General features: G+C 38.8%; 1 protein-coding gene across 2 annotated transcripts in view; it reads right to left on the bottom strand.

Annotated features, from left to right (window-relative positions):
* Positions 1 to 1500: 1500 nt before the first annotated feature.
* The window catches only part of wwox (WW domain containing oxidoreductase), a 571090-nt gene continuing 545159 nt past the window's right edge, over positions 1501 to 27431 (bottom strand). For both annotated transcript variants that reach the window (XM_018093498.2, XM_031900777.1), the window contains one exon: positions 1501 to 3069. In XM_018093498.2, coding sequence (XP_017948987.1) covers positions 2881 to 3069 — 189 coding nt within the window. In that variant the 3' untranslated portion in view covers positions 1501 to 2880. The remainder of the gene's footprint in view (positions 3070 to 27431) is intronic.

Consider the following 27431-nt stretch of genomic DNA (forward strand, 5'->3'; position numbering starts at 1 on the left):
GTAAATGCTTCTATACATGAAGCACCAGCAAACTCTTGAACTGAAAAAATATCTGACAAATGATATGTACTCTTGGCATCTCCTGTCAGCTACCCACAGTGATACAGGGGCTTTCTTTTTGTGTGACAAGAGGCATCATTTGCCTGATCAAGTGCTAATAAGTGTGAAACCATGATGCCTGAGTGGTATGCACTTCTGCCTTGCAGCTGGGTTCCTGTTATCTGCATGGAGTTTGTATATTGCCCAACGTTTGAAAGGGTTTGCTCCAACACTCCAAATACATACAGACAGGTTATCTGAACCCTGAGATAAATGATCATAGCAGGAATGTAAAGGGAGCAGATGTGAATATATAAATAGACCAGCAATATCTAAATAATAATAATAAAACTTTGTAATTCAACAAAGTTAATTTAAACCTTTGCGGCCAGAGTAGGCAAACTAAGGATTTAAATTTGCATTTTGGTGATTGGGGACAGTAAACTGGATTCTATATTAACATTTCTCATTTATATTTTGACACTGCATCATTTAGATATTGTTTCTGTATGGAATCAGACTAGGTTGCCCCATACTACATCAAATTACATTAGGTTTTTTCTGTTCTTTGCCATTTTTAAACCTTCCTACAAGAATTTATTCTAAAATTGCGCTTGATTATAGCACAATTTTGTGTATTAATATGTGTGTGAGTGGTGCTGCAGAATACAACTATTCTAAACATTTATATACCTGTATAACCTCTGCCATTTTTTTTTTTTGATAATTGCAGTAATCTCCATCTGTTTCCCCTTGCTGCTGCAATTCCCTTTTTTTACTACATTTTCTATATTTTGGGTAAGTATATGCCAATTGAGGCAAGAAAGATAAATAGAAAATTAGCAAGACACCGAATATTATAAAAATTGTAAGTACAAAGGTTGAAATGTGTTTCGGTAAATTTGGTATAGGCATCACCCTGGAGCTTACCAGGGTGTATTGGGCCATAAGTGGGGCCATGAGTGGGGTCAGACTGATGTCATAAACTTAAATATCCCAGTGGTCCAATCAGGAATAGGCAGAATAAAATACAGATAGGCAGAATAAAATACATTTGAGGAAAAAATAGAAAACTGCAGTTACATTTCATCTTTAGGGTTACGATAAACAATTTTACTCCAATAGCTGCTGTTAAACTGCATTGCCCAGCATCCATCACTATATATTAGAACAGCAACAGGGTCATTCATTATTGGGGTTATGTTTTTAAAAGCATTGAGTTTTCCCAGGATCAGTGACCCATAGCAACTAATCAGCAGGTAGACTTTTTTTGGTCACCTGTTTAAAACCAAATATCTTATTGGTTGCTATGGGTTACTGCTATTGGGCAAACTTAGCGTGGGTATGATTTGACATAAGTGCTAGAGCACAAGGGGTGCAAAAGCTTTTACCCCATTTTTATATCTAATTGTGTATTATTTGGTGAACTATGCCGTAATTAAAGAACTTGGACACACTGCATGAATTCAAACTTTTATTGGTCAGGGATATTGAAAATACAAGATGAGGTTATAATAGGAAAGTTCTTACAAAAAACAATCAGTAATTCAATCATTTCTGTCTATAGCTATTTTTTTTCAATTGTACTATCATTAAACAGTATGTCAAAAGGGTCTTCTAAAAGAGATGAAAACTTAAGCAGAGAGTACAGCTCAATGCTCTTCACCCTTCCTCTAGGTGTTTTCTATGTGTTCATTCAAATGAAACAAAAGTAGCAGAGCACACACTGTTTTGGGATACTGATTAAAGCTGTTACTACTGTTACAAAGGCCATTCTATGAGGTGGGCTAAGGGTATACACTGCAGTGTAGCAGGACCCTTTAGTATTTAGATTAGCAACTAAAACTGGTATGGTAAGCATGTTCATATTTGGCATATTTTGTATGAGGTACTGTTCTACAGGCTCTCCTAAAAAGAATATAACAATTGCCCATCACAATTCCCTCATCTCAATTGTAAGAGGGGGATGGAAAGTAAAGAGTGAAAATGGCATTTCATTCCACAAACGATTTGCCTATCTGTCCCCTCTGATCTGCATTCAGTTCAGCCTCTGTGCCTACCACAGACTTTTACCAGCGAGCAGTCGCTAAACTACATTTAAAAAAAAGATGTGCCAAATACCAAAGAAACCATATGAAAAAGAACCTTTTGCTTATTCGTTTTTGGGTGCTCTGGCTGGGTTCTGCAATCCCTTTGCTGCTTTCTATGTAAGTGTCACAAATTGTGAAAATACATTTATCCTGCATGAAAATTACCTTTACCTTGCACCAATAAAATGGGCAGAAAAAGTATTCTTGTTAGTTTCCAACCTCAGATTTCACACTCATTGCAGAGTACGGCATATATTGTGTGCCACGGGTCACACGCCTACACTGCCGCCTTTCCACATTTACATACTGTTCTGTGTAACTTGATGTTCTACCAAGGTTAGAAACTTGCTACCTTAATACTTCCTTTAAGTTCAGGCTCTCAGAACATTTAGGTGACTTTGTATAAACTCTTTTATCCTGTCTCAAATCATTTTTTGTTACAGATACAATTTGCATGGCAGCATGGGTTAGACTTTTCAACAGACTGCAATAATTAAAAGACAAGGAAATATTCTTAACTAACAACAAGAAAGAGATATTGTCCCTTTAACCCTACAGTATTCCCCTAGTCCCGTTAGTACTTAACATTTTTCACTATGTTGTGACTGCTATTATTTCATTTAACACTAGTTAATCTGTATCAGAGGTATAGAGAAACCCTCTAGATGATAAGGTTGGAAAGCTTCCAGAGCTGGTAGTTTCCTAGTGAACACACTCCATGTGTTTTGATCCTAACGGTGGCGGCTTCCTGCTATTTGGACTGGCTGCCAACTCGTTCTTGGATAAGCCTCTCGCTCAGCTCCCACAAGGCCGCCGCAGTCTCCTCTCTCTGGGCCTCCTGTGATGGCAGGCAGCGGCAGCAGTTGTTAAAGTACATTCCTCCTAGGCCTTCCAGCTCTGGGGAGACAGCACAGTAGACAGATGTAGAAGCCCCTTGTTGCTGGAATTATAAAGAGAAGAGATGTATCAATCTAATGGCATTTCATTAATTAAGCATTCTAACATTCCTGTTGTATTTGGAACTCTGACTTGTATTGTTTCAAACATGAATCAGTTTGGTGTGCAATCTGCAACTAAAGTTCACACCTCATTAGTAGCCTTTCATAGGCTTACCTTCTATGGCAACTTAGTAAATAGAGATGTAGCGAACTGTTTGCCGGCGAACTAATTCACGCGAACATCGGGTGTTCGCGAACACGCAAGTTTGCAAACTTTCCGCATATGTTCACAATTTGGGTTCGCCGCGTTTTTTTTCGCTGCGTTTTTTCTCTGCGTTTTTTCTCAGCCTAAAAAGACGCCGCACAACCACACATGGCGTTTTTCAGCCTAGTACTGGTGTAAGCAAATCCCGTTTCCATGGTGCCAATAGCGCGAAATAGCAAAAACCGCCGCGTATTTCCGCTAGGTCTGCCCGTTTTTACGCAACGCTTTTTCAACAAAGTATTTTTTAGAGAAATTTTTGCCCTTGATCCCCTTCCTGCATGCCCCTGTCCAGGTCGTGGCACCCTTTAAACAAATTTAAAATCAGTTTTCTGGCCAGAAATTGCTTTTCTAGGTTTTAAAGTTCGCCTTCCCATTGAAGTCTATGGGGTTCGCAAAGTTCGCGAATATTCGCGCTTTTTGGCGTAAGTTCGCGAACGCGTTTGCGAACTTTTTTTTTTAGGTTCGCTACATCCCTATTAGTAAAGCAGCCATTACAACTTAATACACACCTGCACATCTGCATATAAGCACATTGTGAAGAGCATAGTTGATTCCACTAACCAAAATTACACTTTATACTGAATCTTTGCTACTTGTGTGGTTTAACGATGATAAAGAGAGATGAGATTGTGGAAATAACCCTATATTGAGCTCTCCATATCTTGTGGAGGCATTATCTGTTAGCCATGTTATCACACATCCTGTGTATTCATAGTAAACCAGTAAACATGATAATGTCAATATTTAAGCATGCCATGTAACAGTAACATTACACATAATATGCATCTTCTGCTGTAACTGTAGCTAGCCACAGGCCTCTGCTTGAGATTGTATCATAGCAAGGACAGTAGCACTAAATATCAGAGTAGTAAAAGGGGTTCAAGTTAGTTATTGAAATCTTTAGTTAAGTTATTGTCACACCAGCGCCACCATGCCCCATAACTACATTCTCATTGTAGCAGACAATTTTGATAAACCACCCTGAGTCAATAACACACTCAGAATAAAAGCTTAAAGTGAAAATTATACATTTTTCTCCCTTTAGACAAATACAAAGTTAAACAAAAATAAGGCTATAGTAGCCCTTAAAATACTGTCATTGATACTCCAACATTAAATAGTAGCTTAAGCCCAATTTTAAGTCTATAAAGACACATAATAACAGAATAATGTGGCATTAAGTGGTTAAAAATACAAAAGTACAAGTTTTTACTAAAGATGTCAATGTACTCTGGGTCACCAGTGTGATAATGTTCCAGCACTGGTATTTTTAATGCCTTCTTCCATTTAAGAGGATAATGGTAAAGGCCAGAAGATAATTTGTCAGAACAGGGACTGGATCATTATCTTTGTGGTAGCCTGGATCTCCTGACATAGCTGCTGATATATAAATGCACAAGCTGAAACATTATCAGAGTATAAACCAGGGATGTAAAGTCCAACCTCTGGCTGTATCCTCTCTCATCACTGGATAATTGGCACAGTAGTTCTAAAGCAGCTAGAGCAGTGCTGTCCAACTGGCGGCCCGCGGGCCGCATGCGGCCCACGACCCCCCTCTGTGTGGCCCCCCACCTGTCTGGCTGCTTTGATAGTTTACTCTTGTGTAAGCTTTAAATGGTATCAGTACTGTGATTAACTGGCCCCCTGCATGGTTCTCACCTCAGATTCAGGCTGTAATCCCCCTGTATTGTTTAAATATGTAATCCCCTGTGTTGTTCACACCTTTTAGTTTCTGTATTGTTCACCCCCTGCAGTGTTCACACCTCAGGCTGTAATCACTCCCATTGTTCCCCTGTTCACACCTCAGGAGCAGTAGAAACCCACAACTAATCCCTGCACACTACAAAAAGAACATACTGTATACTGACATAGACATACTGAGGTGGTACTTCAATTAAAATTTTTTTTAATATATAGTTATTGTGCAGACTGTAGGAGCCGTGCCAGCATTGTGTCACTGTAGGCTGCCTGTGTGCTATACACACAGGCATCATAGGGCAAGCAGAGTATGGCACACACAGGCAGGGTAGGGAAGGCAGAGTATGGCACACACAGGCCAAGTATGGCACAAACCAGCCAAGAATGGCAAACACAGGGAAAGTATGGCACACAGGCAGGGTAGGGAAGGCAGAGTATGGCACACACAGGCAGGGCAGGGAAGGCAGAGTATGGCACACACAGGCAGGGTAGGGAAGGCAGAGTATGGCACACACAGGCAGGGTAGGGCAGGCAGAGTATGGCAGGTTTTTGCTGTACTACAACCATTAATATGGGTATGGTCATGTGATAACATGGGTGTGGTTTCAAGTGGGTGTGGTTTCAAAAATGGGAGTGGTCAAAACTGGCTTCCATTATCGGCCCTCCACCACGTAGGTCGGAAAAATTGCGGCCCTCGGTACAACAGAAGTTGGACAGCACTGAGCTAGAGCAACAAGGTCAGGCATCCCTGGCTGAAACCAGATGATAATGCTAGTGCTGCTTCTCAGAAGGAACCAGCCTGGCTCTGTCTTTCACAGCACCACGCTATTGATTAAAGCTGCCCATCAGCAAATAGGTTGTACCATGAGAACTACTCCTCTCATCTAGTGAAATAGGGTTCTAGCAATGATACACCTAAAGTTCCATTGAGGCAAGCTGCAATATGTTTTGGTACCTACGGTGAGGGATGCTTTCAAATTTCCCACTTTCCCTTTCAGTTACTTTAAATCCACCCCTGTTTACCCCCAAAGTGTTAATATCACTTTATAGCACATCAGTTATAACAGGAGGGCTATTAATACTACCTCATACAGTAACTGTTTACATTCCCGACAGTCAGGGAGGTGTTAACAAACTTACATACTGTAAGTATCAAAGTAGTTACAGTAGATGTATCAGTTTATCCATTATTTGAAGGTGCAGTTGGGACAATTATTTTTGGTGTTAGAGAGAATCATTTGACCACAGAGAATTGGTACAATTAAAACTGTCAGTAATATCGTTACCATTCAACAAAAATGAACAATCATTAAATAAGTGGCCCCTTAATTATGTCTATGACGTCCAAACTATGGATAGGACAGGCCACCTAAGGTTGCTTAAAGCAATAGAAGGGTGGGATTAGCCTACAGGTAAATTAGGGCAAAGTCTTAGGTTGATTGCTTAAAGGAACCCTAAATCAAGAAAGAAGGTATTTTATAGTAATAAAAATATGTACTGTTACCCTGCACTGCTAAAGCTGGTATGTTTCCTTTAGAAACCCTACTGTAGTTTATATAAATGAGCTGCTGTGTATCTACGGGGGCAGTTATTCAGTCTGAAATAAGAGAAAAGGCACAGGGTACATAACATATAAGCTCTATAGAACATCATTATTTTCTACAGAATGTATCTGTTATCTGCTATTTAACCTGTGCTATTTAGCCTTATTTCAACTGTCCCTATGGCTACATAGCAGCTTGTTTCTACAGATTATTTTTAGTGTTTCTGAATTAAACACACTGCTTTTATCAGTGCAGGGTAACAATACATTATATTTTTATTACTATATAACCCCCCCTCCTTTGGTGTTAGTGTTCTTTAAGCGATTAACCTCAGATCTTACCGTAATTTGCCTGTAGACTCATCCCACTTTTCTATAACTCTGTAGAATATAATGATGTTCTACAGAGCTTATTCGCTATCTGCTATTTAACCTGAGTCATTTAACCCTATTTCAACAGACACCCATAGCTACACAGCAGCTTGTTTATATAAACTATAGTAGTGTTTCAGAAGCAAACACACCTGTTATACCAGTGCAGGGCAACAGTACATTATAGTTTTATTACTATAAATCACCTTTGTTTTTCGTCTTACTGTCTTTTTAATAACTGTATTGGATATTATTGGATATATAGCAGGATGGCTGTTTTCATCCATATTTATGTATATCTGTAATTCTTTTACAAGCTAAAATAGGAAAGGGGGGCGATGTTGGACCATAAATAAGGGGCCCAAGCCTAAAAAGTCTGAAGACCATTGATCTATGAAAGGTAGAGGCCTATGGCTGAAAAAGATTGGCTGATATAGCAGATATAGTCATGCCATTACACTGAGGGGTGCAGCTAAGCCAAATGATGTTACAGTATGCAGCTACATTTCAGAATGTGAGTGGTTGTCAATCACATTACAAAGGGCTGTTTCATGCTATTACATTACAGAATGGGCAGAATCAAGGGGAACCCACATTGTATTATATTGTTCCATTTCAGACTGAAAGCACATTACACAATTGAATTCATAGACACTTGATCATTAAAATGTTATCAGCACATTATAAGCAGTCAAATCCTTAATCTGGATTTCAAACGTTAAAGCAATTAATTACCTGCAATGGGACAGATTCGTTTGTTTTTTTGTGTTATTGTAGTAATTTGGCCATTGATTCAAATCTTATATTAGGCTTCCCAGAAATCAATTGGAGACACTTATTTAAGGGTATTAAGTTTAAAATCTTTCTTTTGAAGGATGGACGCTCTTTCTTTAAAATCGCAGACTGCTAATGCTGCAGAGCAATATAGTCTGACACATCTGATATAAAAAATATGGCTCAGAATTAACCCAGGCACTCCAATTAGGCCCATCACGGAAAGTGCAATTGGGATGCATGCCAAACCTGTCCATACATTTCTGGTCAGAAGCATTTTACCCAGGCAACTACTGCTGGGAAAGTTAGCACTTGTAGAAAGCATCTTCATACCGTACACTGCAGTGATGCCTCCATTCCCAAAGGAACAGCAGGCCTCTCTACAAGGAAATGGGTTTATTTGTTCTTTTGCTGAAGTAACCAGCTAATTTCTATTAGACGACTTAAAGGAATTGTCAGTGCAAATTTAACAAAACTTTTGTCAATAAAATGAAACACACTATATAAATGAAGCCAGGCCTGGACTGGGACATAAAATAAGCCCTGACATTTCAAGTAAACAGAGGCCCAAGCAGCCCCCCACCAGCCCGCTAAATAGTGACTGTCTATGGCATCTTACAGCAGCAACTCTGGCATTTGCCAGAATCCACTCATTGTCATTCCTGGCATGGATTTAGCATCAAATCCAAATAAGAGACAAGATGTACTAAGCAAAATGACCCTTCATGTAACAAGGAAGCATGGTAGCCATGGGGGCAGCCATTTAAATTGAAAAAAGGAGAAAAGGCACAGGTTACATAAGAAGATAACAGATAACTGTGTAGAATACAATGGGAATCTATGCTACTTATCTGTTATCTGCTTAGTAACCTGTGCCTTTTCTCCTTTTTTCAATTTAGTCACGACAATTCGCGCAAGTTGTAACGGCTACGAAAAAGTTGCGACGAAAAATACGAAAAAGTCGCAAAATGTTCGTTTCCAATCCGATTTTTTTCCCATTCGGGATTCGGATTCGTGGATTAGTAAATCAGCCCCTAAATGTCTATTCATACATGAAAACATGGGCTTACATGACTGAGAACTTCTTTGTAAACTGCAACATCACCATGTATTGATGAACACAAAGGTTATTGTTTTTACTTTGCTGAAGAAAGCAGTATGGTAGTCCCCTATTGTTTATATTTATATGACTATACAGAAGCCAAATGTCTTGTACAGGCAACAATATATACCTCTGTAGTTTACTGTATATGATCTGTTTTCCTTTAATAGTTGAAGAAGCCCAGTTAAATGCATTTTCACAGATTTGTCTATGTCAGATAAGATAATGAGGAAAAAGTCAAACCCCAAAGCATACATGCATGTCAAGTGTAAACTCCTTGTACACAGCCTTATATTATGTACTGTGTGAATGGTAACACACATTTGATTAATACCAGCTTGTGTAAATGACAGGATTTTATGCTGACATTAGCCCCACGTTGCTTTAGGGGGAAGCCATGTTGATAATAACCCTCTTCTGAACATTAACCAATGAAATCTTCATCTATTTAAAGAATAATATGATATTGTGTCAAAGCCTCCAGGGTGATAAAGTGGGGCAAATAAATTGCATCTCATTTATCAATAGGGAAAAAAAATCCAAGTAGTTTCACTGGAATCCCTTTGCTTTGATAAATATGGTGCTGTTTTTGTCCTGATGTGCCCCATTTTTATTTCCACAAAGCAACCTGAGCGAATAACCCTTTATATTACTATTTCTCACTCAGCATCTGAAAATGATACTGTATTTACCTAGCTCCAAAACAATCCATAAATCGTAGGCGTCCCACTGGCGTGTATAGGGCTGCTATGGAAATGATTTGGGGAATGCTAAAACAACAAAATCACTGAAAAAACAGCACCATTTACTCATTTCATAATCACCCCTGGAAAAACACCAGCCTTCTCTAAATAGTATACTAGCTAATATGTGAAACAATTAGAACAGCATTAGAAAACTGTTTATTGTTTCAAAGGACACCTAGAAACTGCTCATGTAGTGTATCGTGTAAACACACGAGGTATAGGTTACTAAGACGAAATGTCTGATTTTAAGTTCAGTACAGTTCTAGCAGTGTCACCAGCTGCAGGCTGGTTTTACCAAAGCAGACGGGGATGAGAAGGTGTGTTGTTTGCATTTAAATAGGTAGTGCATATAAAGAAGAGGATATAATTGTAGTGTTTTAGACATTGTATGAGAATTTAAAAGGACCCATCCAAATAATTTATTTGCAAAAAAATGTTTGTGTATTTATGTATACATGCAATTTGTGATCTGATATTGGGATTATGTGTTGGGGTCAAGTGGGTAGAAATTGTGATCAGTGGAGTTAATACGAACACATGGAATTTTACCACTTTTGAAATGTGTGGTTATGGTGCCTTGTAAACCCCCCGTGTTTTCCATTTTCTTTTTAATGGCCATCATTTCCACTTTGGATGTAATTCCAAGTTTCCTGGTATTGATAGGGGAAATTGTGCATTATTCTTCAGAGCCGGTTGGGCTGGAGCATTGGCAAGTTCAAGGAGCATATTTGTGTGCAAGTACTGGGTCTGCCACCGCCGCCACCACAATTCAAGGGTCAACAAAGTGCCTATATTGTAAATATTTCAATACAATGCAATACTGTACAGCATTTTACAATATAGTATAACTTTTTCTGGGAGACTGTAGTTCAATGTATTCTTGTATTTTAACAGACAATTATGCCACTGATCTCACATTCTTACAGTGTATATCATTGTAAAGGCAATCTCCTTAACTGCATTCATGGAGAGTATAACCAAGTACTCAAACCACAAAAAGATAGAAGCAAGACACCTAATTGGAGCCCTGTATCCCAAAACTGCATCAATACAACCAGGGTAGGACTGGGCTGCCGGGAAACCGGGAAAAATCCCGGTGGGCCCCGGCGGCCCAGTTCGACCTTTGCCGGCGCCCCCCTTCTGACTGTTCCTCCTCTGACACGTTCAATTTATACACGCTCGGGGAGGACGTCAGGTGGGGTCCCTGCAGGGGGGGTAGGGGACACGGCTGGCTGGGGCACCTGCAGGGCCCCTGGGGCGGGAGCCCCAGTGGGCCCTGCACCCCCCAGTCCGACCCTGAATACAACTATAGTTTATGAGTCTGCATCCAACATAGTCCTAAAACAGCATAAAAAGAATACAGCACATGTATAGTGCTAATGTGACACACTCTCTCTCAGTTGTAGAGACTGATATCTTTCTGCCGCATATTGAATGTTTTACTCCCTCAGTAAAGCCTCCATCTGTATGCTCCTTTTCCTAAATTTCCATGGTAATCTTTCTTTAGACACTTATAAAACTAGAAAGAAGTAAAATTGATTATTGCATCCTATAGACCACAAGATGAGAAGGACTAACAGGTCAGTGTCAAAATGAAAACAGGAATTCATTGTCTGCTGCGAGGCCAGACATCACTTGTGTCTTTTCTGATTTACAGGAGATCTAATTAATTACATTTTCTATAAAAGCTGGAATCACTCAAGCAATATGATGTGCTGTAATTTAGCCATACAGATAGTTAGTAACCCTGTGCCTAATCCAGCAGAATGACTAAAAGTGCCACAGCCTTGTTTTGAAGCAAATGGTGCGGCATAAAGTATTTGGAATAATCCCAGGGAATTTTCTTTTGAAATAAAATCTATTTTCTTGCACATTAGAGAAGGTGAGACAGTTTACGTAACAACATGATCCATCGTGTTGCAGTGTCGTGCTATATTCTTCCAGTGTGATAGCAAGATTTAATTTTTAACTAATCTTCCTGGGTCAGATACCTCATCTGTTCATTTAAGGGATGTCAGGCTAATTAGTGCAGAATGCTGTTTTGCTGACTGCAGGCAAAATGATTAAAAACTGATAAATAGTACTGCTGAATAGATCATCTTCATATGGATATAAAATGCTGTTTTATCTAAAGGTGGCCATACACTCACATATATTATAAGTACCATATTCGGTATGGTGGGAGGCAACCAATATCAGCAAAGGCCTTGGTTATGGGTCATCTTGTTGATTGGGTGGGTAGGAAACGTGCCCGAACAAAGGCAAGCGTTTAGCACTGAATTATCAGATAGATCATCTTCAGATCATCGGGTAGAGTTCTTTTGTTTCTACCTGCATATCTAATGATCCAGCTCTGAATATTATTGGAGTGTACCAATGGTACAAGGAAAAATCGTAACTTTAACGTGTATGGCCATCATTACACTTGCCAATCTACCATATAACAAGGATGCCAAGTTGAAGAAGCAGGTTTTAAGTAGCGAAGAGCGATTTTTTTTGGCAGGCATGGATTTGCAGGGAATTTCCGCATTTCGCTATTGGCAAATTGTTTCTGCACGTAAAAAAAGTTCGTCGCACATCAGATTTGGCGCGGCCGCAGCAAAATTGGGTGTGGTTACGTCAAAATTGGGCACAGTCATGTCTAAAAAGGGTGCAGTCACGTCAACAAAAGCACAGGCGACAAAAAAAGACGCGGGCGGCAAAAAAAAAATCGCACGACAAATGCGTTTCGCAAATTTTTTGCCGTTTCGCAAAATTTTCTTGCTGTTTCGCAAATTTTATGGTGAAGCGAAAAGGGACAGATTCACTCATCACTAGTTTTATGCAATGATTTTCCTGTCTAATAAACTAATTCCATTAAATATCAGCAGTTTTGAAAGGCCATTTGTTGGACAGGGCAGATTTACTATGTTTTGTTTTACTTTTACATGGTATTGACAATTACAGCTTGAAAATAAAAATAATGAGCAGATTCATTAATCACTGACTAATTATTTAGAAGTCCCCATTAACTTGCATTGTGTTCATCTGAAAAAATGTGGTTGGGTGTTTAAACTTAACGCTGTCGCTGAGCTTTAACATCTCATACCACATAATAGAGTTCAGCTGCTCAGTTATGCTGAACTAAGACACTGATCAAATCAGTAAATCCACTTATAAATGTTTAAATTCATTAGACATTTTCCATGACTTTTAGGTCAAAATATTGAACTTCACAATTTCAATATTTAGTAAATGTGCCCGAGTTTTTGCAGCAGGAACCCCCTTTGGTTAAAGCGCAAAATAATTAAATAAGATCTACAGTGGTATAATTATAGAGGATAAGGGGTTTGCTTCTATAGCCACACTAGTCCCAGAAAAAGTGTGGGGGAACCCAGCAATTTATTAAACAGCCACTTTATAGCTATGCCAGCTTCTGTTTAAGCAATAGACTTGCAACTGGTGTTCCTTGGTGTACTTTATTTAACATAGAAAAAAAATTGACACAATGATGTGAACTCAATGCAATCTGTTTTATATGAACTATATTTTGATTTTAATCAGTTGATACATTTATTAAAGCTGATACTCTTGCCAAATCATTGAATTTGACTGCTTTGAGCAGTCGAACACTATTCAGATCTATGGGGTAGTAGTGCTTAGGACTGCTCAATTGCTCACCCTATTGGCTCCTAATAATATGCAACTGTAACTGTGCATCAATTCGGATGAAATGTTTGTATGTTCATATAACCTAAACAGTTGGGTTTGTATTTGAATTTCCCTACTCTGTAAATCGCTGCAGACCCAGTAGTTCTTAAGTTGGAGGGTCTCTGGTTTGTTTTTGATTTTACTAGGGTTGAACCAAATCCAGGATTCGGTTCGGTATTCGGCCAGGATTCAGCCTTTATCGGCAGGATTTGGATTCGGCCGAACCAAAACCGAATCCTAAAAATCACATGACTTTTTATCATGTTAACACGGAAGTGGAAATTATTTTTTGCATACGGCAACATTTAACCCTTCCAAATCCTAATTAGCATATGCTAATTAGGATTCGAATTCAGTTCGGTATTTGCCCAAATCCCTTACAATAGATTTGGGGGGTCAGGCGAACCCAAAAAACTGGATTCGGTGCATCCCTAGATTTTACAACTTTAAATTGTGACTCTAGGTTTCTGACTCTTGGCTTTATAGGGGCCAGTGGCAGAAATCACTAACAGAGATGCTAAATTGCATAATTTCAGTTGCCCGTAGTAACCACTTAGCAATTAGTTTTAGCCGCTCTATGTCACAACATGGGTTGGCAGACTACTTATGTTTTGGCCGGGTTTGCCCCAGCATGCATTTCTGATGTAAAATATATTCATATATCCATCAGGAAGTAACTAGAAAAAATCCAATCAAGTTGTTTTGCATCATAATCCAAAACACTTCAAGGAACTACATTCAACAATAAAGGTAAATTGCATACACCCAAGAAACCTTAGTCAGCCTTTTTCTGGTTTTAGGAATAGGAAGTTACTTCAATTCATGTCGGAAAGCTTGTCTTGAGGATGGGAATGTAGGAGGCAGAAGAATGCAGATAGTTAACAGATTTGGATTCATTTCCACAGGCAGCAGAGTCATGTGCAGAACATCCTGCGGGGAACTGCTTTGGTGCTGTGATTCTATCACAAGTACACAGCAGAGAGGAACAGACTCAGGATGTTCCCATTGGGACGTCACTGCTGACGGAAATCTTTTCTAGCAATTCATCCCTGCAATAAGAATCTAATATAAACATCTGTCCTTCTGTACCCCAGCCCTGCAGGGCATTTGGCTGCCCCAAGTAGTGAAACTTCAAGCAATGTGTATGTGATTGTCAGATCTAACAGTTAGAGATCGGAATAATGGATCATGTGGGGCAAAAAAACTGCTGTTATCTTACCTAGGGATTAACATAGTTTTTACTAGAGGGATGTAGATCTGTATTAATCTGTTGCTTTGGGAGAAAAGAAACATTTTGCCAAAATATCTAGCAAGCCTTGTTCAATCTCATAGTCGACTTGCCAGCTAAACTAAGGTGTCAGCCAGGGTTGATCAAATTTCTAACAAAATGTTCAATATTAATGCCTCTGCAAACCAAAAAAGATCAATTGAGCTTTTCTGGATACAATGGAATGTGAAGTGATTCATTGGCAGTAGCATTGCTCTGTTTATAAAATAGACAATAACAATATAAACACCCAAAAATACAAATCATATTGTCACAGTGATATAAACAACTACATTGATGTTAAAGCCATTTCGCTTAAATATCACTAAATATCATTCGGCTTGTGCTAACGAGCAAGTGATCTCAGGAGAGAAACATTAGTGCATATTAATTTAGCATTGTGACAAATAGAGGTAAGGCTGATGCCACACCAGGCGTAGGGCTGATTTTTTCGGCAAGCGGAAAAACGCTTGCCGAAAATTCAGCCCTACGCCTGCTACTTGTGCCTGCTCCCGAATGAATGGAATACGCTCGGGTGCAGGCACATGTAGCCGATATACGCATGAAAACGCGAGACTTTGCATTCTCTCGCGTTTTCGTGCGTATATCGGCTACATGTGCCTGCACCCGAGCGTATCCCATTCATTCGGGAGCAGGCACAAGTAGCAGGCGTAGGGCTGAATTTTCGGCAAGCGTTTTTCCGCTTGCCGAAAAAATCAGCCCTACGCCTGGTGTGGCATCAGCCTAAAGCAGGACAACTTTCAATAGATTTTTTAAAAAGCACTAGTTTGTATTCAAATGGGAAGTATGGCCAGAATGTCTGCCTGATTTACTTTGAAAACATAGTCCCAATAAAGTGACAAGATTTTCACCAATGGTTTTTCAAAACTACATAGTTGGCTGGACTGTCATAGCTACTGATTACTAGATAGACAGGAAGGCCATCCCCCATAGGCTCCATGATAAGCAAATAATTCTAATTTTTAAAAATGATTTCCTTTTTCTCTGTAATAAAAAAAACAGTACCTTGTACGTGATCCTAACTAAGATATAATTATTCCTTATTAAAGGCAGAACAATCCTATAGGGTTTAAATAATGTTTACATTATTTTTTCGTAGACTTGAGGTATGGAGATCCAAATTACAGAAAGACCCCTTATCCCAAGCATTTTGGATAACAGGGTCCCATATCTGTATTTGTTGAGGGCTGTGATCAACAGCAAATTATTCATAGGAATATAAGTGTTATTATCTGTTTGTGCATTACCAGCTCTGGCTCCAGCAACAATGTAGTAGCTGATTAAAAATTTGGAAGAGAACTGAATCCTGCTACTTATGTCTTTCAGTTGTAAATACATTTACAAAAAACTCTAAAACCCTAAAACCATTGCAGGTATTTTATTTTAAAAAACAAAATAGAAAACACAACAACAGATATATGCCCACACAGACATGCCATTCAGCCCATACTGAACACTGCCCTTCAAATCATCTGTGGTTCTTGATTAACCACCAACAAAACCACCAACAAAAACCACATCCACTATTTGCACACAGACAGTGGGCAGGGACATACCAAAGTGGGCTATAAGAAATGGGCTCTAGAAATGTCACTGCTTTGAATTTCAATAGAGGTGTTCTGACTGCTAAACTATATCTCCTAGCCAGTGCTGTATTTTTTTTTTTAGAAAAGGTGGCAACTCTATCCAGAATCCCTCATCTGGGATTGGTAATAGTTTGCAACCTGAAACACCTTCAAAGCAGAGAAAGGTTGAAGTCATGGTTGGGACTCTCCTAGTATTCTGGGACATAATAAGCCAGATTCAATTCAGTAAGAAAAAGGTTTATCACTTGAAAATTTAGGAACGAGATTCAATTTGTGATGCAATTCAATTCAGATACTTTTCTCACTGTTTATCACATGGAAACTCTACTAATGTTTATGTGAAAAAACTTGGACTGAATAAGAAAAAAATGTTTTCTCCGCAAATTGAATCTCATCCATGATTTGACAACTCACATAATAACCCATGAGATAACCTTTTCTCACCGAATTAAAACTATGTTGGAAATGTTAAAAGTTTAAGTGACTTGACCCATAAAGGCACTACAATAATAAATACCTTTTTGCTGGTGTGCTAGGAAGAGGTCAAAGGGTTTATTATACAAATATTGTTATGTGCTGTTAATCAAACACTATATTAGACAAAATAAATGATGCTACTTTTTTTTCTGTAGACTCTTTGCTGCCTGGAAATATGTAAATAAAATAGTGATAAATGAAAATAAAACTCTTACATTCAAGATAAGTGTGCCTGGAGAATCCTTCTTCCAGAATTGCACCAACTTGCCCCTCAATAAGGCCACATTCACCTTACACACTGATAAGAAGCAGAGTAGTGCAGCAGAGTTCACAGGCACCATCTTGCATTGGGGGGGAGGGGGGCGGGTAAGCTGGTGTAATTTAGGTGTCTTAAATATCTGCTTCTGATGGGAGATGTAAGGCAACATTGTTCCCACAGTGCAGAACTACAGACATCACATTTTCAACTCATTACCAACACTTGGGTACTACTATTGGCAGAACAGTGGTGCAAAAGTTAGCACTTGCTGCCGTGCAACATTGAGAGTCATTTCCAGCCAGGAAACTATAAAAAGAGGTTTCCTCCAGCATTTGGAATGGTAAACCAGCTCCTAATAATCTGACCATAGTGTGTGTAATTGTAAGCCAGGCCTTAGATTGTAAACTCCACTGGGGTAGGGACTGATATGACAGCACTATATAAATTAATCAAGTTTCAAGTTTATTGTCATACACAAATGAAGCATCATTACTGTAATTAAATTTTTTTGACCCGTGTTCCTCCCAACTTTACATAGACAAAAAAAAAAAAATACAAATATTAAATATAATAAAAGTGTGCAATAAAGGTACAAGTATTTACAATAAAAAAATGCAATGAAAAATTTGAAATTGTGCAGTGAAGATTTAAAGTGGCTTTGCTTAAAGTGACACTGCGAAGAGTCCAGTAGTTATGGGGAGTGTGTGTTGGTTTGTGCAGAATGGCAGCAGTTCAGAAGCCTGATGGCTTGTGGGTAGTAATACTCTTAACATAGTTCCTTAAAATGCAATTAAAATGCTCCCCTCGACATTAGACATGAAAGTGTTAGTAAAGGAAAATAACAGGAAAATAACAAAGGGTAGATTTATCATGCTGTGTTAAAAATGGCCACAAAGTTCACCACACATCGCCAGGCTCTTCCCTGTAAAAAAAAACGGGCACAAATTGTTTTACCTGTTTTTTCTTCCACCATAACTTATGTAAGAAAAGTCTACATTTATTTTACACAGCTTTTTACACCATTTTTTTCCGAGAATTTCATTTTACACAGCATAATAAATATGCCCCTCAGTGTATAATGATAAATCCTTGCAGTGTTCTAAGCCCACCTTGGCTCATCTGCCATAAATTAAGATTCCAGAAACCTTCTGAAGCATTTGACAATGTGAAAAGCCACTAAAGAGAGTCATTTGCTTTAGAGTCTGTGTGTGCGTTTTGTTGAATTTACCTACTAAACATGTCCCTGACAGTACTGTATTATGTGTGTGCATCGCCATGCTGTAGTAACCTGCATATAAAATGCTCCCCTCGACATTAGACAGGAAAGTGTTAATAAAGGAAAATAACATTTTACATAGGAGGGTTTAAGACTCATTTACATTGGTGTTTTAACTTCTGTTCAGAAACTGCTCCTCATCCCAAACTCATTACAGCATTTAGAATTGAAAGATAATTGAACAGATCCCAAAATGTCCTACTCATGAACATCTGCAAAATGTTCCGCTTCTTACAAAGCTTTAATAGCATACAGTGTATGTATCAATGTACTCAGAATGACTATGGCATGTATTAGTGCAACAGAAATATGAATCATAATGCACAAAAACAAAGGCCAAGACACAGAAAAGAAAATGTAAATAAAGAGACGAGGGCTGATTTATCAATTATCCAAATGAAATAAATAAATGGTTATATAGAAAGGGGTTGGAAGTTTTACTGAGACATAAGTAGCTTTATTGGTCATTAAATGATAAATTGGCCCTATAACCATTGCTTTTATCTATATATGTTGGTAGTTGTGTGGTTTGCACGTTTCTTTTGAACCTCTCACTCCGCACTTACTGACACTTTACACACCAACATGGACTCTAACGCCAAGCTAGTTACCCTGACCTTATGTCTGAGCCGCCTTCCCTTTTAGAATATAAGCTCTTGCGAGCAGGGTCCTCCCCCCAAGTGTCTCCAATCCTCATGTAACTGTAACCCATTAATGTGAATTGTTTATATGGACATGTTAACTGTTCTGTCTTTTGTACCCCTATATTCTGTAAAGTGCTGTGTAAACTGATGGCGCTATATAAATAATAATAACAGACCTCAAACCAAATATATAATTCCTTTAGCGTTTGCACTTTAAAGCATGTATTTAATCTATCATTAACCTATGTTAAACTGAACTGCATTGCACCAATATTGAATGACTAAAATGTTCAAATGTGATGCCCCAATTTAGTTCTTATATGTGGTCATCAGTTTGCCTTGTAATGCATATGGTGAGCTTCTGCAATTTTACTGTCTACATAAGGAACCAGGCTGCTAAGCTTTAGTTCACTTTTAATCAGCTATACAGAGAAGGTATTTGCTATGCCTTTTTGAATCTATAATCTAATGCAACAAATAGCACCTGAGCACAACATGTCACAGAATTCATTTTAATGGATAAAAGGCGTGACATGCACACAACACATTATATCTGTGCTCCAGTTCTCTGCGGATAGAATATTTGCTTTATAGCATATGACGGGTGGGCTAATTCTTTATTTTTATTGATAACAAGTTAGCAATATACTATTTGAGAAGCAAATAATTCAGAAATGATGAGTTAGCCCTAAAGGCCTGGTTAGGTGAGCGTTTACAAGTCCCTACAATTTCATAGGAAAATTAAATATTCTTCCACCAAATACTTCAACCAGAAATATACATTTAGTTGCACATGTACAACATGCTGTACATATGCATTTATAATCTGTTTCGCATTCACCTTGGATTAAAGAATAGAGCAATTATTGAAATGCAATAGATGCATATTCTGCATACGGTGAATAGAAGACTTAAACCTACTGACTTTTAAAATCTTGAATTGTCTTGCCCTCTCAATCTCCTTTTATAATTTTATATATATATATACACAAAGGATGGCACACCGCTACATAACATACCTCGGGTGCTCGGTAAAGGGTTCCAATAGTATAAAAAAGACCAGCAACTCCGGGATTTCTTGTGAAAAATCAAAACATATATTCAAAGTAGCATAAACAGCCGACGTAACGTTTCGGTCCCCATCAGGGCCTTTCTCTGAGAAAGGTCCCGATGGGGACCGAAACATTACGTCGGCTGTTTATGCTACTTTGAATATATGTTTTGATTTTTCACAAGAAATCCCGGAGTTGCTGGTCTTTTTTATACTATATATGTATAGTACAATAAAATCAAGGGAAAGGTACTGCTTGCTGTTCGTGGATTGTTTTGTTGGGTATTACATGGCATCCCATCCAGATCATGTTTGGAAACTGCACAAAGTTGTCATTGTGCTGTAGAGTTCTTTGCCTCCCAGGCTGAGAGGAGCCTATTAAGTTGAGTGTTGAAATGTTAAGCTGACATGGGCTTTGTGCTCAAGTGCAGCTGTACAATTCTCTCAGTTGGAAGAGTAGAATGCTTGAGAGGATTCTTATCTTTCTCTGGACAAAACCCATTACTTTCACACTAGGAGGGAGTGCACTGTTTCCCTTCACTAGCATTGGCCAGCAGCTAAATAAATGATGGCTGTTTATAGAGAAATGCATGTTAGCTTAATTCAGTATAGATTCTTCAACTTTTGCTTTCAGTGAGAGTCTTAGAAGAGACTTCTCACTGTGTCCAAACATATCGAATTCTGATGGTCATTCACTGTCTGGGAAATAATTAGTACTAGATTAGTAGCAGCAGGCAGAGCTGCACTTCAAGGCTAATAGACAAAACTAGGTCAAGCTGTTCAGAGGTTCAACTTTGGCCTAAATGAACTTCATTCAGTCTCCTGAAACAGTTCCATTTGCTTCTTTTGTACAGTGTTACCTCTTAGGCCACAACAGTAAAACTGTCTTTTTCCAAAGCTACAAACGGCTCAAGAGATTTTCACATCATAAAAGTTGCATATCCAGATCAGAGAAACTACAACACCCTAGACTGTAAGGACATACAGCATAAACAAAATCAGATAAGCCCTCCGAGTAAAAGTGTACACAAGCATAGCTGGTGCAGTAATAGCTGCTATCTTTATACTGAAGGTGTATATGTAACAGCCCAAGAGAGAAACTGAACACGAGCAGGCTGATTCATAAACATTAGAGCTAAATTGCACAAGTGCTTTGCTGGTAGCAACCATTCAAGTCTAAGCTTTCATTGTCTTTCTTGCAGTAGACTGTTCAAAACGAATTGCTAATTGGCAGCTATTGGCAATTACACTCTAAACATTTTAAGTTGCAAAGTTTAAATAGCTCTTATTGAAGATAACCCGGTTATAAATCTTATTGGTTAGCGCAAAGGGATACCTTTAAACAAAGAAGATACAATTGTGGATTTAAATTTATTGGTAGACAGGTTAAGGTTTCAGGTTCTGGTTCAAGTCAGTCTGAAGTAGGGGCATTTTGAGAGGTGAAATCTTTTAGCCCCCACATTGACCATATGTCAAGATAACAAGGTACCCTATTTTGTATAGTGCCTATGCCTGGTTGGAAGAATCCATTGGCATTTGCTCTTCTAAATATTTATGCGAGATTTGGAGCATTAGAATATGTTACATTTCCATTTTAATTTGGAAATCACTAGGTTTCCAGGGCTGTGGCAGGAAGTCTGTACCTCTGGATCACAATCTACATTTTCTAATTTTATTGCTTAGCCAATTCCATCTTTCCTCTATAGCATGACTATGTCTAGCAAATTAATGCATTCTCCTCCTCAGTCTTGGCTCCTCATCAGCTTCTCAGCTATGATTATGCCTGCATTGGCTCCCCATATCCGATATGCTTAGAAATATTAGTGTTCTACAACAATAGTTAAAAATTAGATCAATTATATAAGATGCCAAAGAGTTCTGTAAAAGAATAAAAGAATTGTGACTTTATGACAGCTTGTGAAAATAAATGATTAAAATGTTTGATTCTGTTTCATAAACAATACAGTCAAACTGGAAAGAATACTAACAATTCAGAATAACCAATATGATATTTGCAGTCAATGAAACCTGCTGATTGGTTAATATGGGCTACTATGCCAGTAGCAATCCAAGTAGCCCTGGTGTAAGTTGCAAGCAAGCAGTCAGAACATGCTAGAACATTTCTTAGAAATCTTGTGTTATATTTGTACCATTGCAACCTTTACAGAGCCTTCTAATCAATAATTAATTATACTATATCCTGCATACATGTGCTCTATGTGTGTAATAACTCACATTTTAATGGCAATTATGATTTAATTCTAAAGATGTCTGTGAAGCCCTAACACAGGGTGGGTGTCATCTTGCCTTTATTATTCTCTGTTTCTCTTATGTTGTATAACACCCAGTATGTGAATTACCATGAACCTAATCTATGAAAAACTTTGCAATATACATTAAAAAAATATGCAGCCTTTTCATGATTTTTAATGTGATAATGGTTTGGTACAGTTACCCAAGACTGGGCCCCTGTTTTCCTGCTGATCTGACTGACTACTACATGTAATGGTAGTTGTCTGTCCCTAGCCTGCCTTCAGCCTTCCAATACATCTGATGTCAATAAGTAAAGTAACATTACAGTGCAATGCATTGTGGGTTATAGAGTTCCTGCATGCTTTCTGTAAGCTTGGAGAGGCAACAGTTTGTAACATCAGTGTTTTAGTTCCTCCTCCCCTGCTAGGATTTCAAATGATGTAGAAAGAGAAGAACTGTTTTGTAGCTCGATTTCATCATATAAAAAAAAAAAATGGTTCCTATTTACCATTGTTGCACAATGCGGCACATGAATATATACAATAATGTGTGTGACTTTTTATTTTCAATACATGTTTAAAGAAGAGTAGTATATACATTTATATGAGTATGTAAGCACATGCTTGTGTGTGTGTGCGTGTGTGAGTGCATGCGTGTATATATACAGTGGCTTGCAAAAGTATTCGGCCCCCTTGAACTTTTCCACATTTTGTCACATTACAGCCACAAACATGAATCAATTTTATTGGAATTCCACGTGAAAGACCAATACAAAGTGGTGTACACGTGAGAAGTGGAACGAAAATCATACATGATTCTAAACATTTTTTACAAATAAATAACTGCAAAGTGGGGTGTGCGTAATTATTCAGCCCCCTTTGGTCTGAGTGCAGTCAGTTGCCCATAGACATTGCCTGATGAGTGCTAATGACTAAATAGAGTGCACCTGTGTGTAATCTAATGTCAGTACAAATACAGCTGCTCTGTGACGGCCTCAGAGGTTGTCTAAGAGAATATTGGGAGCAACAACACCATGAAGTCCAAAGAACACACCAGACAGGTCAGGGATAAAGTTATTGAGACATTTAAAGCAGGCTTAGGCTACAAAAAGATTTCCAAAGCCTTGAACATCCCACGGAGCACTGTTCAAGCGATCATTCAGAAATGGAAGGAGTATGGCACAACTGTAAACCTACCAAGGCAAGGCGTCCCCCTAAACTCACAGGCCGAACAAGGAAGAGCGCTGATCAGAAATGCAGCCAAGAGGCCCATGGTGACTCTGGACGAGCTGCAGAGATCTACAGCTCAGGTGGGGGAATCTGTCCACAGGACAACTATTAGTCGTGCACTGCACAAAGTTGGCCTTTATGGAAGAGTGGCAAGAAGAAAGCCATTGTTAACAGAAAACCATAAGAAGTCCCGTTTGCAGTTTGCCACAAGCCATGTGGGGGACACAGCAAACATGTGGAAGAAGGTGCTCTGGTCAGATGAGACCAAAATGGAACTTTTTGGCGAAAATGCAAAATGCTATGTGTGGTGGAAAACTAACACTGCACATCACTCTGAACACACCATCCCCACTGTCAAATATGGTGGTGGCAGCATCATGCTCTGGGGGTGCTTCTCTTCAGCTGGGACAGGGAAGCTGGTCAGAGTTGATGGGAAGATGGATGGAGCCAAATACAGGGCAATCTTAGAAGAAAACCTCTTGGAGTCTGCAAAAGACTTGAGACTGGGGCGGAGGTTCACCTTCCAGCAGGACAACGACCCTAAACATAAAGCCAGGGCAACAATGGAATGGTTTAAATCAAAACATATCCATGTGTTAGAATGGCCCAGTCAAAGTCCAGATCTAAATCCAATCGAGAATCTGTGGCAAGATCTGAAAACTGCTGTTCCCAAACGCTGTCCATCTAATCTGACTGAGCTGGAGCTGTTTTGCAAAGAAGAATGGGCAAGGATTTCAGTCTCTAGATGTGCAAAGCTGGTAGAGACATACCCTAAAAGACAGGCAGCTGTAATTGCAGCAAAAGGTGGTTCTACAAAGTATTGACTCAGGGGGCTGAATAATTACGCACACCCCACTTTGCAGTTATTTATTTGTAAAAAATGTTTGGTATCATGTATGATTTTCGTTCCACTTCTCACGTGTACACCACTTTGTATTGGTCTTTCACGTGGAATTCCAATAAAATTGATTCATGTTTGTGGCTGTAATGTGACAAAATGTGGAAAAGTTCAAGGGGGCCGAATACTTTTGCAAGCCACTGTATATATATAATGGAGAAAGAGCAAGATTTGTGCATTTGTGTGTCAGTCTAGACTACCATCCTATTATCCTCACTTTTAAGCATAAAATGCTGCCTGGCAGGCGCTGTACAGAGAGTGTCATTGTGGTTACACCTGATGCATTAAGGTTCATTGCTAAGTTTCTAGCAAGAGCTTTTCTCCAGTTTTGTTTAGCTTATCATCGACAGACTCGCCTTTTGTGAGTGGACAAGTGATTTCTCTGTGCACTGCAACTATAATGGCTTGACTGACAGCTCAGCCAGATAAACACAAGAGAATAACAGGCACGGGAACAATCTCAGTATTCATGTTCTCCACTCAACCGGGTTAAAAGGATTTGCCAGCCAAGGGCACAACACTTCAGGCTAATTTGTTCAACCAAAAGCAATGCCAAAGTCAGACAACAAAAAACAGATGACTAATAGTGGGGATCAGTGTCCTGTTAGAGGGACACTTTTTAGCCCCATCTAGAAGAAATATGGAAGCATCTGCTATATCACTGCCGAGTGCGTACATAGTTAGATTAATGTAAAATTCTGAATATAACTTAACAGGAAGATAATATAACAGGTGGCTGTTTCTGAACCTAAGCTCCCAGATTCTTCTTCTTAAGTGCCATAAGTGGCATATTTCTGCCATGGAGTAAACAGGTAACGTTGCAATGTTAGTCCCTATTTAACTGCTTCTGTACAAGCTGCCAGTGCAGAATTTCATCTAGAAATATGATTGCCTGTAAAATATTAGCATAGTGACACATTTTTACAAGTGTCTTTAAACATTATGATTATCATGCAGTAAACACACATTTCTATAAAAGAGAGAGAGTTACTCTCTTGTCTCCAGAACTGGTATATATATATATATATATATATATATATATATATATATATATATATATATATATATATAAATCAGCATTTTTCCCAATAACATTAAACATCCATGTTATTCCCATTGGAATGCTTGCCAACTCCAAACCACCAACCTTGGCTGCCTGCCATGCCGGCCACCTTCTGTAGCAGCCTCAGGTGGGCAAGGGAGAGCAGGCAAAACCGAAAACCACTACTCTCCCGGGACCCTTGTCTGAGGAGGTTACTATCCACCTTTGACACCCATGTGCCAGAACTGGGGCTTAGCCCCCACCCCCCAGCAAGCATTCCTACTGCAAGCTATGACAGCATGAACTAACCCCCCCACCCCTATCCACCAGTGATTGTATTTAAGGGCAGGCTAGATGATGCTCCTTGGCTTCCACAACGTAACTGGTGCTGCCTGTTCCTCTGCTGTTAACTCTCCGTATCCTGATCCCTCTTCCTATTTTACGATCTCCCCCCCTCCTCCAGTCCTCACCTGTAAATATTAACCCCTTCCACTCCTACTGCTCTTCCTAGCACCATCAAGGCTCCTGCTACCTTAAAGGTAAGGAGCCCCTTTAAAGAGTTATGATGATTTGGTTGATTTCACAAGCAGATGCTTCAACATCCATCAAAAGTGAATAATATTGAACTTATGCTGACATGCCATATTCTAGCCATATTCTTCATTTCCCAGGGTGTCATAGCCATGTGACCTGTGCTCTGATAAACTTCAGTCATGCTTTACTGTTATTGCATTGCAAGTTGGAGTGGTATCACCCCCCCCCCCCCAGCAGCCAATGAGTAGAACAATGGGAAGGTAGCAAAATAGCAGCTTCCAGCAGATATCAGAATAGCACCCAATAGTAAGAAATCCAAATCTGGCTTGGGGCTCATACAGTAACATGGGAGTAGGAGAAACGATAGGTTACCTGAAAGCAGTTCGATTGTGTAGTGCTGGCTTTTTCTGAAAGTTTAGATTCAGGCACATTGCACTGAGATGGCGCCTTCAAACCAATATAACAACTAAAAAAAACATTTGTTGGTTCAAGAATAACATTTTAAATGGCAGAGTGAATCATTTGTAAATGTGTAAAACTATGTAAAACTATGTAAAACTATGTAAACAATATAACAGTATCCCTTTAAACCAACTGTTCCTGGATCATTAATTTAATAGCCACACATCCACACCAGCTAATAAACATAAACATGTCTTTCACAACACTCTACTTTACAGATCACCTAAGAAACAAATATTAAAAAAAAAATACAATCCAAGCTGACTTATATTGTCCCTTTTGGGAATTCCATACATAACATAAGTGCCTAATTAAGTGTTGGCTGCTTTAGTAACCACAAGCCCCAATTAAACCCATGAATAAGCCACAACATAACCCAAAAATGAGTGCTGAAAGATCTAGCAATCATTCTTTAGAAAGCTGAATGCACATTACAAGCTTCAGTCCCTTAAGAATACCTGGAAAGACATTCCATTGTGGGGACTTTAGTAAATGGGTTTATGGAAACAGAATTCACTGTGCATATAGATAATTCTTATGGAAACTGAAATAAATCAGACATGTTATTCTGTTGTAATTGGTTAGATTTGCCATACAAATTCATGTTGTGGACTAACCTTGTGCTATAATTAATGTGTACCACACAAACCTAAGCTCACAGACAATGGAAGCCAATTGGCCTTTTAGCTGCTGCGCAATGTAAGTGGCTGTAAAAATATGAAAACTGCACAAATTAGGCACATTCTGACATGGTTTTACTAACTCCTCTGCATCTATACATGTTTTCTATACTTCCCATACAATTTAACAGACTTGTCCACTTGTCTTGTCCACTTGTCCAGCATGTCCACTGAAGGGTACGATTTTTAGCCTTACTCCAGTTTAAGTCTGAAAACAGAGCTTTTACATATAAAAGTTATGCCAAATGGGAATTATGAGTTATGCCAAATGGGTATAACATTATAGTCTCCGTTTTGGGTCCTTTAAATAGAATACACTGACCCTTTAGTTCATTGAACTGCATTGTCTTTTTTGCCTCGCATCATTTAGTTATTTTTATAGACTGATCTAGAAACAGCTTAGTATTTTGGGGTCAGTGGAGAGGGTCAGAGAGATTTGCATGTCATTACAGTTATTCATCATTTTATGCACCCCTTTTTTATTTCATCCATAGC

Source organism: Xenopus tropicalis, chromosome 4 (genome assembly GCF_000004195.4).
Source record: "Xenopus tropicalis strain Nigerian chromosome 4, UCB_Xtro_10.0, whole genome shotgun sequence".
NCBI lineage: Eukaryota > Metazoa > Chordata > Amphibia > Anura > Pipidae > Xenopus > Xenopus tropicalis.